General features: G+C 37.9%; 1 protein-coding gene across 24 annotated transcripts in view; it reads right to left on the reverse strand.

Annotated features, from left to right (window-relative positions):
* rims2a (regulating synaptic membrane exocytosis 2a) overlaps positions 1-14,089 on the reverse strand; it is a 194,220-nt gene that overhangs the window by 26,058 nt on the left and 154,073 nt on the right. For 23 of the 24 annotated variants that reach the window (XM_053227795.1, XM_053227790.1, XM_053227786.1 and 20 more), the window contains one exon: positions 6,919-7,163. In XM_053227795.1, coding sequence (XP_053083770.1) covers positions 6,919-7,163 — 245 coding nt within the window. The remainder of the gene's footprint in view (positions 1-6,918; positions 7,164-14,089) is intronic. The other variant, XM_053227784.1, reaches the window with a different exon arrangement.

Below are 14,089 nucleotides of genomic sequence, written 5' to 3' on the forward strand. Positions count from 1 at the left end.
TTTTATATTTTGAATAAAAAAACACAACACAAAAACAACTATGTATCGATTGCTGGATTGACTTCCCATCCCTTGCACAAAGAATGAGACAGAAAGAGAACGACTACACGTGACTGCTGCTCATGCTTAGCTAGTCTTCGCAAGTCCCAGGAGATGACAAAAGTGCTGGTGAGCATTCAGAAAGCACATTCTGCACATTACGGCACAGAAACGAGGTCAGAGCAGCTCAGCAAGCCTGAAATAACACACTTTTGATAAATGAGGCGGAGAAGCAGAAACAAAATGAGATGGAGTTTTGTGGTTGTGTACCGTATATGTGTGTATGTAAGTGCAACATCAGGACGGCACCCTTACATTTCTGACATGGACAGTCCAGATTTCTTTCATGTCATCTCTTTAAGCTTGCTGAATACTGAATAATTCAGCACCCTTGGCAACAGCAAGCGTCTCATCCCCTGCAGCTGATTATCATAAAATGTTCTCAACCCTGTTTCTATGTGTCTACGGAGAACTACATCTTTCACGTATACAAATTATGCAATTTAGAGTGTTTTTAAAATAAGGTGCAAAATAGAGAGCGGTGTCTATGCAAATCAATTTATTTTGCACCAGCAATATGATTTACTGCAACCTGAAAGTTATCTCAGGTGCAACTGGATGCTCAACTTAGTACAAACCAACGGCATGTATTAAATTGAGGAAGCCTGTTTGTCAGTCGAAGACAAAATTATAGCATTTCCTAAGTCTGAATAATGAGTATGTTTATCAAAATTATGCCTTAGTATCTCAAACAACCAGAAGGTTTCTCAAAATGATGGCATTGTCACAGTAAATTTGGTTTCATATTAGATGTTGACTGCACATTTGCAGACAGATTCTTTACCTTATTAATAAAATGCACCCGAGTGTCTACTCGAATTTGTTTTATGTAAATAATGTGTTTTGAACAGTTTTTTCAATATGTCTTACTGCCTTTAGTTGCTGTTATACTTGAGTTTTTAATTTCAATTTCTGTGATTCTCTGAGATTTGAACTTGAGAACAAACAGCGCAGGCTAAGAACTCATTTAAATGTTGTTCCTCCCCCGATTTTGCACATCACGTCATTCATGTAATTATTCTTTGTTAATCACCCACAACATCCCATTGCATACACAAATTAGTACTTGTTATTTGGAATATTATTAAATCAGGCCCTGTATGCTCAGCTTTCTTGCTGTTTTTAAAGATAGCAAATAACGACACCATAAAAGAAAAAAAAAAAAATCAAATGAAATATGATACATTAGACAGTAATAAGTGAAGCTCAAAAGACAGGGTTTAGAATCTCAGTATCTAGAGTCTATACATGGTGTCCCAATGGTGTGTCTCCATACTAGGGCGAATTAACACTTTTTAGCAAAATGTCTTCCAAAATTTTTCATTTTTCTTAGCTTATATTATATTTTCTTTTCAGCTAGCCTTTAAGAATGCCTTTGACAAAAGAAAAACGTATTGAAATCATTCTCATGGCTGGATCGGGAAGCTGTCACAAGGTTGCGATGGACTTTAACAGGAAACACGGCAAGAACATCACACACAACACTGTTGCCAAACTTATTAACAAATTCAAAAAGACTGGACATGTTGTGTACCAACCGAGAAGTGAACTTCCACGAACATCCACTGATGAATTCACAACAAATGTGGTGCTGGCAAACACAGTCCCTTGTGTATGGAGACTTTTGGGACAATCTGTATTACTTTAACAGGTGAATGTTAATTTTTTGTCGAATTCGAAACAGGTGTAGAAATGAGTGCCTTTCCAGATTGTACAAAACCCCAAAGATTGAAGATTTACCTGCACAAATACAATGAACTTTTTTAAGATCCCCTCTTTTTTAAGTTCAGATGAAACCTGCACAGCACCAACTAATATTTCGTGGAATCAAGCAAGCTACGGTATGACTAATAATGACTTCATTATCACACCACAGATGAGGCAGGATCCAGATGTCCAAGTTCATTAGCACAAACACAAATACATCATTCTTCGCTAATGTAAATAAACACTATATAACACATTATTAATGACTGAGTTTAAAAAAAAAGTTTGTTCTTATTTACTGGAATCAGTAGTATCTCAGACTATACTAAGTAGTGTTAGTCGTTAAGAGAAAGAAGTGGCTGCGTTTCTAACTGACCTTAATAATATCCTGCTTGCTTTAAAACACAGTAAAGCTAATTAGGCAAAGTTCCGCTAGCTGTCAGTTTGTGATTTACTTTATTTTATTTTATACCACAGCGCTTTTGATTTCTTGATTCTGATTGGTCAGTAGCTGTTGATTTGCAAGGTAATTCCCAGGTTAATATTAATGTGCTCATTATAATATGTCACTGTTCCTGTATTAAAAACTTTTAAGAATTTTATGGCAGACAATTGACATACACTTAAAAAAAAACATGTAATTGTTGATATGGTGAGTTTTTCTGTGAGGAGATGTTTATTTAGCATTGGAAGGAGTCTCCAGTCACAGTCAGAGGTAAAGATGTTCCATTAAGTTTTCCAACATGGGAAATGAGCATGTTTTTAGGACGTTCGTTAATACTGTGAAGAGGAGGAGGGAGTGGCCAGGCTGTGAGGATGCATCTTTGTTTGTGGTTGCAACACGCCACCCTGTCATTCATTATTTTTCTATAACAGCATGCACCGTCCTGTTTTATTACTTAACATGATGCATTTGTAGGCATTTGGAATCTCTTATATGATCACAGAAGCATCTTCGGCTGTGGCTGTATCCACCGTGGCCATGAACTCTCTTTTGATAACCAGTTTAAGTTGGCAGCCAGATGTAATTGTGTGATGTTAGCGAGCAGGTAATCATTTAATAATTGTAGAAGGTATCTGCCTCCTGCTGATATGCTTTATGGTCAGTGGTATAACCAGTTTAATGAGGCCATGAAGCACATTCAAGCATCTGTACAAACCATGTTAATGGCAATGGCAAGTGTATTTATAGGCCAAAAGCCCAACTGCATGCACTCCCATCAGACTGAATGTCTAATTGTAAATTCTGGTCCATATCATGCAGTCTCAACAAACCTGATATATCCTGACTTGCCAGATGCCAGATTGTGAGTAAGCATTATGCTTAGATATATATCAGATTCAAACAGTGATTCATCTGCTAAAAGTGAATTTAACAGTTTCTCACTGTACTTGACTAAAGTCCCGACAGAATAAGAAATGGAATGAACATTTCTTGGTTGTAGACCCTAATGTAGATTTTGATCTACGTAATAGAAAACTCAACAACGTCAATCCAGAAGCTTCTACGCCAAATCCCAGTAAAAGCCAGGCTTCTGGCACTTGTCAGTTTGGGCTCCAGATTGCTCTCACTGCACCACTTCCTCCTGGCCATCGCACATCTTTCACTTCCACTCCAGTCTCTTGTCCATCTGGCACAAATGGCACCAGGTTTGCAGACATTGCAGAGTGACAGGACTTTACAATTATTAAAGCTAAAGACACACAGCCACGTGCTGTCTAGTCACAAGCTGCATATGACTGCGCTCCTATATGTACAGCAAGCGATTGTGGGTCACCCAAAACATCTCCACGTGAAAGCAACAAAGCAAATAATAGCGAAGATGAGTTCATTTAAAAACAAATTGATGCTGTTCTTTGTGTCCTCACGTGTTCAAACAGAATGACAGACTGGACACCGTGTTCAGACCTGATGATTCAAGGGGTCAGCTTTGAGTAGACAACAGGTCAGCATCTCTTTCTCTCTCTGTCTCTCTCTCTCTTCATCTGTCTCAGTGTATTCTGTCTTGCTTAGATCAATGACCATTAAATATTTTCGCTGATGACATTATTCACTGAAAAAAAATCAATAATGAGTAGGAAATTGGGGGAGACGACACGCTGGGCAGACACAGGCGCTTTTTACAGACATGATTGAATAGGCGTGCTTCATCAGACGCAACGATGTATGCAGAGCATGAAGTTTTGTGCAAGTGATTAGACGTTTGTAAATTAAAACCCCACGACTGAAAGAGAGCCACCGGTGCTGCTGGGTCCTAATGCGAAAATATTAACCATCAAATGCTCAGCTCGTATTGAACTGTATCCTGTCTTAACTGGATAAACTGATGGCCCAATTTTCCTTCAATCTACCATATTTTTGCTTTATACTCACTAAAGTATGAAGTCATTGTCATCAGCACATACTGTACATAGATAGATAGATAGATATACAGATAGATAGATTCTTTTAGAAACCATATTGAAATTGAATAAGGGATGTAACCGAAAACATTATTTGGTGAAATAAACAGATAATATGTTCTAAACAAATAGAAATACAGATATGAATAGGAAGCCTATGTTTTTTTAAATTTTTTTTTTATTTGGTTAAGAAAGCTTGCCAGAAAGGTTCACAGGTCATCTGGGTGAGACTACAGGTGTTCAGACACTTCTCCTCTGCAGGTCGCAACAAAAAATTTACGCAAGTACGTGATTTTTACTTCCATGCAAGCGCCAGCAAGTGGTCAGAAAACGAAGCGTGCAGGACAAACAAAGACCACGTTCATTAACATTAACAGTAACACACTCGATGCGCTAACATTGTTCATTCATTCATCCTTAGTGACTGCCTGGTCAGAGTTGTGGTCATTTAAAATATGCTACTAATTTGTTTATATTTTGGGAATGAAATTTGTTAGAAATTATCACAAGCAGGTACAAACCACTTTATGAAAACGATATGAATTGGTCTCAACTAGAATTCTGAATCAGCGGAATCAGAATTCACACACCATGCTGATAGTGCTGCCATTTCTATTTCTGGTTTAGGATATCTGGAGCACTGAACAAATACAGATACAGACAGTGGCACTATTTTACTCCCCTAATATGTAAAAATTTGATAAAACTTTTTTTTTACCAAGTTTTTTTATGGTCATTAACAGGATCACATGGAATAAAAGCATGGAATAATAGGGTTTGGGAAAGTGGTCAGTTACTTGGTTAACACCTTACAGCGTGGAAAATAAAATGAAGGACTGACAATTTTAGTATCTTGAGTCTTACATTAACAACAGAATACCTAAATCTTTTCCAAAGCATTTTCTGAATTTCCATGCTTTTCCAGACTTGCACAAAAAAGTCTGAATATGGTGTTTGCACAACTCTCTCTCTCTCTATCTATCTATATATATATATATATATATATATATATATATATATATATATATATATATATATATATAATCACGTAACACATGCTTCTAACACATGACTATTGTTAACTATTGTTATCTCTTAATGAATAGCTCCTATACTGACTCCAATATAGTGCAGTCATTTCTTTCCATAATTATGGTAATTACATGCTTCCTATTTGTAAAAAGCATTCATTTGTCAAAGGGGAGAATGAATGACAGGAAGGAATGTAAAGTCAGGATGTAAGCATAAAGTCAATAAAGGTCTATAATTTTCCACAACTGACTGCAGAATAAATAGTACAGTTTTGCTTTTTATCTGAAAGACATGTGACGATAATTTCTGAGAATTTCTGACCCATCATTCTGACATTGCCTGAACACAGTGTACACGATTTCGCTATAGTACACAGTTACCATGATTACTCATTCCAGAAAATAATACAGATTTACTTGTATTCTAGGGTGATTGGTATATAGCAGACTAATCCCCACGGTCTTTCAAAGATTAAAAAAAGATCAGTATAGTTTTCATTTGGCGTCTACACCAGAACCTTACGTTTTGTGTTTTCTGGTTTGAATGAAAGATTTACAATATTTTCTGTTTACCATGTTCGAAGGAAACACGACATGAACCCACAGAGCGTTATGAAATACCTGAAATAACCAAAAATCATTAAGTGTGAGTGCGATAGTTTGCACCACATCATTCTTATTATGTCTTCAATGAGATCTTATGATATAATTCAATCCTTGATAGATATTAGCTATTGATAGATATTAGCCATCACTGTTTTTATTGTTAAAATGGTGTTCTTTGGTTAATATAATTGAACAAATTTGGGTTAATTTCTCATACTGAATGACACAATAGTGAGCCTAGGCTCTTGAACTGTTCTGTAACCAAGTATAAAATATTATTAAATAAAATGATCAGTTCAGTATTGAATTATTCAGTATAATTCACTGCTGTCTTTTTGTAATATATGTGATATACACATAGTGACACGATAGACAGATAGATTGAAAAGGACTTATTGGTGTAAATGCATCAACTGCATCAGCCATCTATTTAAAAAAAAAAAAAAAAAACTTTCTCTTGTGCTCCAGAGCACAACGAACACCTGCAGACCTGTGAATATGAACTCATCGAGGCATGATGAGAGTAACACCCACCATCTCTGCCTAACCTGCCATTATAAATAAAACATGCAAGGCAGCTATGGCAACACGAACAGACTGCAAAGTCTGCAAAAGAGTCACGGACACTAGAGAACCTCTGATTATTCCTACTCGGACACTCTGCTTTGAAAAAGACTCGAAGGACAAGCAGCAAGCAACTTGATTCAGAAAAAAATAAATAAAATAGGAGAGGACTGACGCACAGCGGCATCTGTTAACAGCAGAGAAAAGAAAGAGAGACAAAGAGGAAAAAAATTCCAATTATCTAGGAGAGAGAAAGGAGGTGAACGTGAGCATTTCAGTTTGTAGCATTCCTGCTTCCCAGGTCCTGTGACGAATATTTAAACTTTTTTTTGCTAAAGCTGAAAAGACAGCAGAGGTAAAAACCTGTCGGATAAAAAGAGTTCAAGCACTGAAATCTCAAAGTTCATCAAAAGGGAAGGAAGGAGGGAATCAAAAACAAACAAAAGACAGATGAAAAAAACACACATACACACACAGACAGACGCACACATACAATTTGTTGTCTTACCTGTTTGGCTGAGTTGTGAGGTGCTGCGGCTCTTGCGGGACATGCCCACCACGGCGGCCATCTTTGCCCCAATGCTCGAGCGCCTCTTCTTGAGGTCTCCGCCCACCAGGCCCACGGCCGTGTCCGATTGGCTGCCGTCAGTCTTCTCCAGGCTGCACATATCCCCGCCAATGCTGGTGCTCTTGGTCAGATTGGTGCCACCTGTCATGCCCATTTGCCTGTTTTTCATTTTGGATGCAAAGTCGCTGTCAGTGGACCGCAGGAGCCGTCGGAAGGGAAGGAAAGAAAGGGATGGAGAGAAAAGGAGAGAGAAGGAGAAGGGAAAAAATGAGCAAGGGATCTAAAGGAAATTGGGATTAGCAGGAAGGTTAAAGTCTTGGATGGAGTACAGTCAGTTTGGAGTTTGATGTAAAGTCCCAGTATAGAGTGCATGCTCAGAACTGGCCTTTGAAATGGTTGATATTTGTAACAATTTTAAGATTATAATCTGTTTCATACGTTCATTTTCGTAAGCATTGTTCATACTGGCAGTGGCTCGATGGTTACAGATCTGGAATACTAATCGGAAAGTTAAATCCTGTCAGGTCAAATCCAGGTACCAAGCTGTCAGTGTTGGGCTCCAGAGCAAGTCCATTAATTCTAATCTGCCTGGCTAAACTAATTCTTTTTGGAGAAAATAAATAATTATAAATGTAATTGCAAATACTGCTAATAATTGCTAAATATAAGCTGCTTGGAAAAAAATTTATCCCTAATTTTTGCTCTTCAAATGACATCACACTATAACCTGTTACTGACCTCATCACCGTTATTGAATTTGGACCTTAATTTTTTTAAATTTATACTGATATTCAACTGCCCTAATACTCTGACAACTTATAATACATCTTCAACAACCAGTAGTGCACTAGATCCCGTCTGCATTGCCCTGCTGCACTGTAGCTATGTTAGCTAGCTAGAAGTTTCTCAGCAGCAAGTACTGCTAACATTATCAAAGTTATTAGCTAATATTGACTTTCCCTGTCTATAATGACTGCATTTTTCTCCTTTCTGATGAAAAACCCCAGGCCCGTGTGCTCTTAAATGCTTTGATGCACTCTCCAGAACAGGTTGAGGGTCGTGTATGTAAATTCAATTTACAAGGTCGCTTAATTTGTCCAACTAGGATGCAGCTTTATTATTAAGACTATAATCAAAAGAAAAACAAAATCATTTCGATTGTCCTTCAGTACTCAATACTCTTCCAAGTTCTTCTGTCATGCCTGAAGTCACGCTTCAGAAAATATCTGAACCCTAAAGAACTAAATATAGCTTTCTTTATTTGTGCAGTGTGAATTTGTGCTCCACTAAAATGTTTCTGCAGAAATAAGAAAACATGCTGACATTATGAATGGACTGATGGTGAACATCCTGAATCAAAGCTCCTAGTAAGATCTGCTTGAATATTAATGTGTCCAACTGATCACCCTGATTCCTTCTCACACAAACAAACCTGGGGAGGAAAAGTCTTGCAATTAAAGCATGTTAGCCCTATTCAAACAGGATTAGTTTTCATGTCTAGTGGTGTTTTGCTGGTAAGACAATCTAGCCTAATGTGTCTCCTGTTTATCAGCAAACACAAAAACATCCAGAGAGATTCATGCATAATTTTATAGCCAGATGTTTGATTTTGACTTTGTGTATCAGCCAGAAATTCCCTCTTTTGGCTACTCCAGTCCGGCATTTTACACTGGATGCCCTTCCTGATGCAACCCTCCCATTTCCTGGCTCGGGACCGGCACTGAGAGTACACAGGCTTGTGCAACCCTCCAGTGCCTGGGGTTGGTCCCCTAATCGGGAATCAAACCCAGACTGAGGCAATGAGAGCACTGCATGCTAGCCACTAGTCCACCAGGGAAACTCTATCAGCCAGACATCACTCTTTATAATTCTGAAAATCGATAGATGGAGAATGATGGATGCTTTGGAAGAGTTTCTCAAAACGCTGTTGCTATCCAAGCTGATCATAATACCAGATACAGTTTTTCTTCACATATGCCACAATATCATGACACTTTTTCTGTTCTATAAATATATTCATGATTCTATAAATTGATAAAATCCTATCACCATATGATTCAGGTTTACAGGAAATTCAACCCTCCTTAATTCATAGCTGCTCATAGTAAGAAAACTGAGAAGGCATGCAAATAATTTATCACACATCACACTGAGAAATGAATACTGTCCATATAAAGCTTTCGATAGCACATAAATACGGTAAATACAGCAAACAGAAAACCATCTACTGCATTGCCATTATGTATTAATGTGAGCTACGCTATAACACGCTCTGATTACCAGAAACACAAACTAGACAATAAAGATCAAGTGCCATTTTTGAAGACAGAAATTAATCACAGACCTAGGATTAAGTCTTAATTAGGCCTTGAGCTAAATTGCACTATCTGAAGCCTGCTTTAAGCTGGGTATTGTACATTGGGATAGTGATTTAACATAAAATATATAAACATATACATTTAAAAAAACGGCATTGTGTCTTCCCAATCATAAAAACATAATACTGAACTGTATTACATCAGAAAGCTTGCCAGATTTTCTATTTATGATCATTAAAACCTGGTGGACTGAATAATTCATTTGTTTATTTTTTACTTAAATGCACACATTAGGACATACCTACCTTCATATAAATCTATTTTAATATTATTGTACTACACTTGCTCTATAAGCTCATTTGAGTATAGCATGACCTTATTAGGACAATTGTTGTTATTGGGTAACTGGATTAATTATGTCCTGTAGTTACATTATTCTGTAGTGTTTCTCATCAGTCAAGTTAAATGGTCGTGTGATGAGGCTTTTGCACCCAAGATTACGTGCTAATGAAAAAAAAAACAGACTGCCCTTTTAAATTCAGCTTTTTACAATGCTTGGCTATTTTTATAAAATTTTGGGGTATAACTTTTTTTCCCCTGGAATAAAAAATGATGTCACATTTAAGTAGTTAAATTCTAACAGGCACTATCATATCTGGCTCAATCTGAAATTTCATTCTCTTGGGCATAAAGTGCACTACACTTCATTCAACATCAATCTTCACCACTTCACCATAGATGCAAACTAGGAATAAAAGGTCTAGGGTAGAGAATCAGGATTTTAAATAGTCCATTTGTTTCTATGAAGGCTGTTCTGGGGTACCACATTTAGTCAAAAAGTTTACGAAACCTATTCAGAGACTACACTGACCTTGTGTTCAAGACGCTCTGGATAAATGCACCTGCTAAATGTTGAAAAATGTAATTTCTGAAGGCTACGACGTGCACGCAGGTTTTAACTACAGGATTCAGATTTATTCCACAACCTATTTGACCTTGACCTGATAAAGAACCAAAATAAAAGTTGCTTTAGCTCCTGTCCAGTTACCTGCTCAATTGCTCTGACAGAATATAGGAGGTTCTAAAGGATGTTCATCTGAGTGGCAGTTATATTATTAGAGGACCACTGTGGCTCTACTGACAGGAACTCGATTCACTCTGGACATAGTACTAATTATACAGGCCACTCTTGAGTCCATCTTACATCACAGTCTCATTATTCTGAGAGGTGCGTCAGCGTTCGTCTGGAGTGACAGCGGAGCAAATCACAATTACCTCGCTTTCATCTCCATAATGAGCAGGTCTTAGGGCATCTTTTTTGATACAGTCACACACACATTATTTTTGCAGCCAGAGCGCAGTGCAGAACGCTAGTGTAGTCAATTAATCGATAATGCTGCTGCTATAGTGTTCCTGTGCCAGCCAGTTTTTTCAAAGCAGGACCACTTTTTGGTTTATAAAGGTAGATGTCTCAGCTTTCTGGTTGATCTTAACCCCATTTTCTTAACTCCTGAATAATTTGCTCCCATTTGCCTTCACTGGCTAAATCTAACCTTCTGCAATGATGGGTATGAAATTGGGGGGGAAAACTAATATGTTTTCTCCAAGACACATCAAATCACAGGATTTTTTTTTTAAATGACTGTTTAATGGCCAAACAAGCTTGTCTTCTTCACATTCATGAGCTAACAGAAGCTAAATGTAGCCCAATTTTGTGGGGAAAAAGGGAAAAAATCGGGGTAACATGCGTGTTACACCTGGTTTTGAGAAATCATGCACAAAACCAGCCACTGCTACTTGCCTGAAGGTTAACACACTGAGGCAGGTGGATGTATATGCATGCAAAAAAACAGGTAAGGGTCAAATAGACTGAACAAATTGCATAGAGAACACAAAACCAGACTAAAAGATTAGGAAACAAACAAAGATATTAACCATGAAAACTAACATGAAACAAAAGCAGGAGCAAGAGAAGTTTAAATAGACAGAATGATTGCAACTAAACTAGAAACAGGTGTGTTAGTGTTCAGGTGAGTGTGAAAGTCTTAATATCTGTACTGGATTCGGATCCGGACTGGTGGACCTGGATCTGACATCAGCTACACTTCCTATTTCTCTACACTTTTTTTTGCGCTGACGTCCCATTTTTTGCGTGTATGAAACAGAAAACCATACTTCGATTATTTCAGTATGCACGATACATAACTGTACGAAATTTTATACATAACAAGCAGAATGCTGCCTATTTATACCTGAAAACAGGTTCAAACAGCTGAATACTTCAGGCCCTTTAGGTGATCAGAACCCAATAACAGCCCAAAACAGATAAGAATTCAGTTTTGGATGCAGAATGGCAATACTACGTTCATCTCAAAATGATAGAATGCCTTACAATTGGTTGAAAATCCAAGGCTTAATTTTGAGCTTAAAGTTTCTGAATTATATATCATTTAAATGTTTATAATGTAAGGAATAAAACACAACAGGGTCTGCTGTTATAGGACAATAATCATCGATCTGTTAGTGTGATTACCACCCCATGTCAGCACATCCTGAAACGTTTTATTCCTCTTATAACACAGCAATTGGCCAAACAATAAATTTTTTTATTAAGAATGATGTCATACTTTTTTTAAAAAAAAAAAAATCTGTTTATAGTCACATTTAATATTGACACTTACTGTCATGTTACTGTAAAACCCTAAAGCGCAAACCCCTCCTTTGTGAAGATCGTGTTGGGAAACTTAAAGATACAGCTTTACAGCTGTATCTGGTGTAGCTATATTTAAAGATACAGCACTGACTGTTACAAAGCACTGACACTGGAGACTCCTTCCAAAACTATTGCTCCTCACAGAAAACTTCACCATTCCAACGTTTTTAAAATCCATTTACGTGGCGCGTCCGCTATACAAGTTTCTGTGTAAGCTGGTATTATAGAAAGATAGCGTAGGAGAACTCCGACATTAATAAAAACCTTTCAGCTGGAACTACTGCCCGAGCTGCTGTTATAGAAAATGAATCAGCCTTCTGACCAATCAAAATCGACCACCAAATATCTTATTATGTTATCATTAGTAATGCAGTGCAGACTTCAGAAATGGCAACATACGTGAACCTTACAACATTTCTTATCTTATCTTACATCGTTTCTTATCTTTATAGGCTTGCAAGCTAGTAAAGTTATAGCAATTATCTGTTGCAATACAAAAGTATCATAATAACAAAATTGCTCTAAAAGACAAACGGCTAATGATTTTGGAATTACAAACAGCTGAACAAATGAAATATCTCCCAATATTAAGAGGAATATCAAACAGAGATTTTGGTTCCTGGGCTACAATTTAATACAGCCCCATTTTAAATGAGTAAACAAAACCACCATCTGTCATATAAATCCGCCATCCACCTTGACATATTTTACAATTCGTCCATTGAATATAGAATAACGTTAATACTATCGCTCATTCTGAACCAAAAGTATAGATCATAGCGTGTGTACACTAAGCACACTACTACTGAATGCAAGACCTTCTAATGAACACAGGAGAAGATAGATTGAGTTCAATACTTGGGCAAGGATCTGCTACTGCCAGCCAAGAAGCCATTTCAGCACTTGCAAGTCACTATAACAGGAATTACCTCAGTTCATTGAGGTAAATTAGTTTGCCAGTGTTGGCTCAGGTAACCCCTACCCTGTTGAGAAAGCACACATGGCTGGGTGTGAATGCCAGGCCACAAAGCAAAGTCCTGATTCTTCTACAAAGCATCACAGAGGGTCTCTGACAGTGCTCTGTAGGATTATTCTCTTTAATGCTCAAACCACAAAGGCATGGTCCAGAAACACACTGCACTTTTAATGAAGTTGGTATTCCCTAATGGCACATAGCCTGGAGCAGGGCTAAAAATTCTTCAAGAAGAAAAAATCTGTGACTTATAGCCTTACAGTGTAGCTCATACGTTCTCAATCTTGGAACCCTGAGATGCTAATGAGGTCGCAGGAGATTTTTACCACCACAGCCACCTGTGGCCGGAAGTCTAGAAAGCAAGTCTGGTGGGGGGGTAAGATGGCGTACTTTCTCACCGTGTCAATCACAGCAACACTAACCAACCACTGGCGTCCATGTGTTCTTGTATGTGGAAGAGGGCAGATAGCGCTCTCCTCAGTGTATGTTATGCTGCCCTGTGTAATGAGCTTAATTCGATAATTTACTGATTGACTAGAAGTGAATGATTGCTAGAATAGCCCAGGTAGCATCATCTCCTCTACTAACTGGCTTCTACTCGCATCCTGTCATTATTATTCTAACAGTACTGGCTATACCTCAAGTGATAATCAAGTAAAGAAAAAGTCTGGATAGAGAAGTCTGCCAGGGAGACGAGACACTAAAAGCTAAAGCTGTAAATAAGAACAGCCTTCTCTAGGAGGAGGTACTTCAGCCAGTGCCAAAAAGCATGCTTGCATCTCCACTAATGGTTAAAGAACGGTTCTCTTCCAAGAAGCTCTGGCATGCAGACGCTTATCTCTCTGCAAATGGACTTGGAATGATGCAGCTGCTCTATAGGGATGTGTCTTCTACTCTTGTAGTACACCATGTTCTGCTTGTGCAGACTGCACTACGTGATCTAGGCCGTGACCTTCTTTCTTCAGCGAAAATACAAAGCATCACACACTATTTTGAAAGGGCCTACAAGTGGAAGCATGGAGGATGAGTCCATTTTGATGCCTGTGCTTCTGCGCTAAGGAGATTTTGGAAATTAGATCAAAGTGTTGGAAGCCAAATGCAACATTG

This window comes from Pangasianodon hypophthalmus, chromosome 22 (assembly GCF_027358585.1).
Source record: "Pangasianodon hypophthalmus isolate fPanHyp1 chromosome 22, fPanHyp1.pri, whole genome shotgun sequence".
Classification (NCBI taxonomy): domain Eukaryota; kingdom Metazoa; phylum Chordata; class Actinopteri; order Siluriformes; family Pangasiidae; genus Pangasianodon; species Pangasianodon hypophthalmus.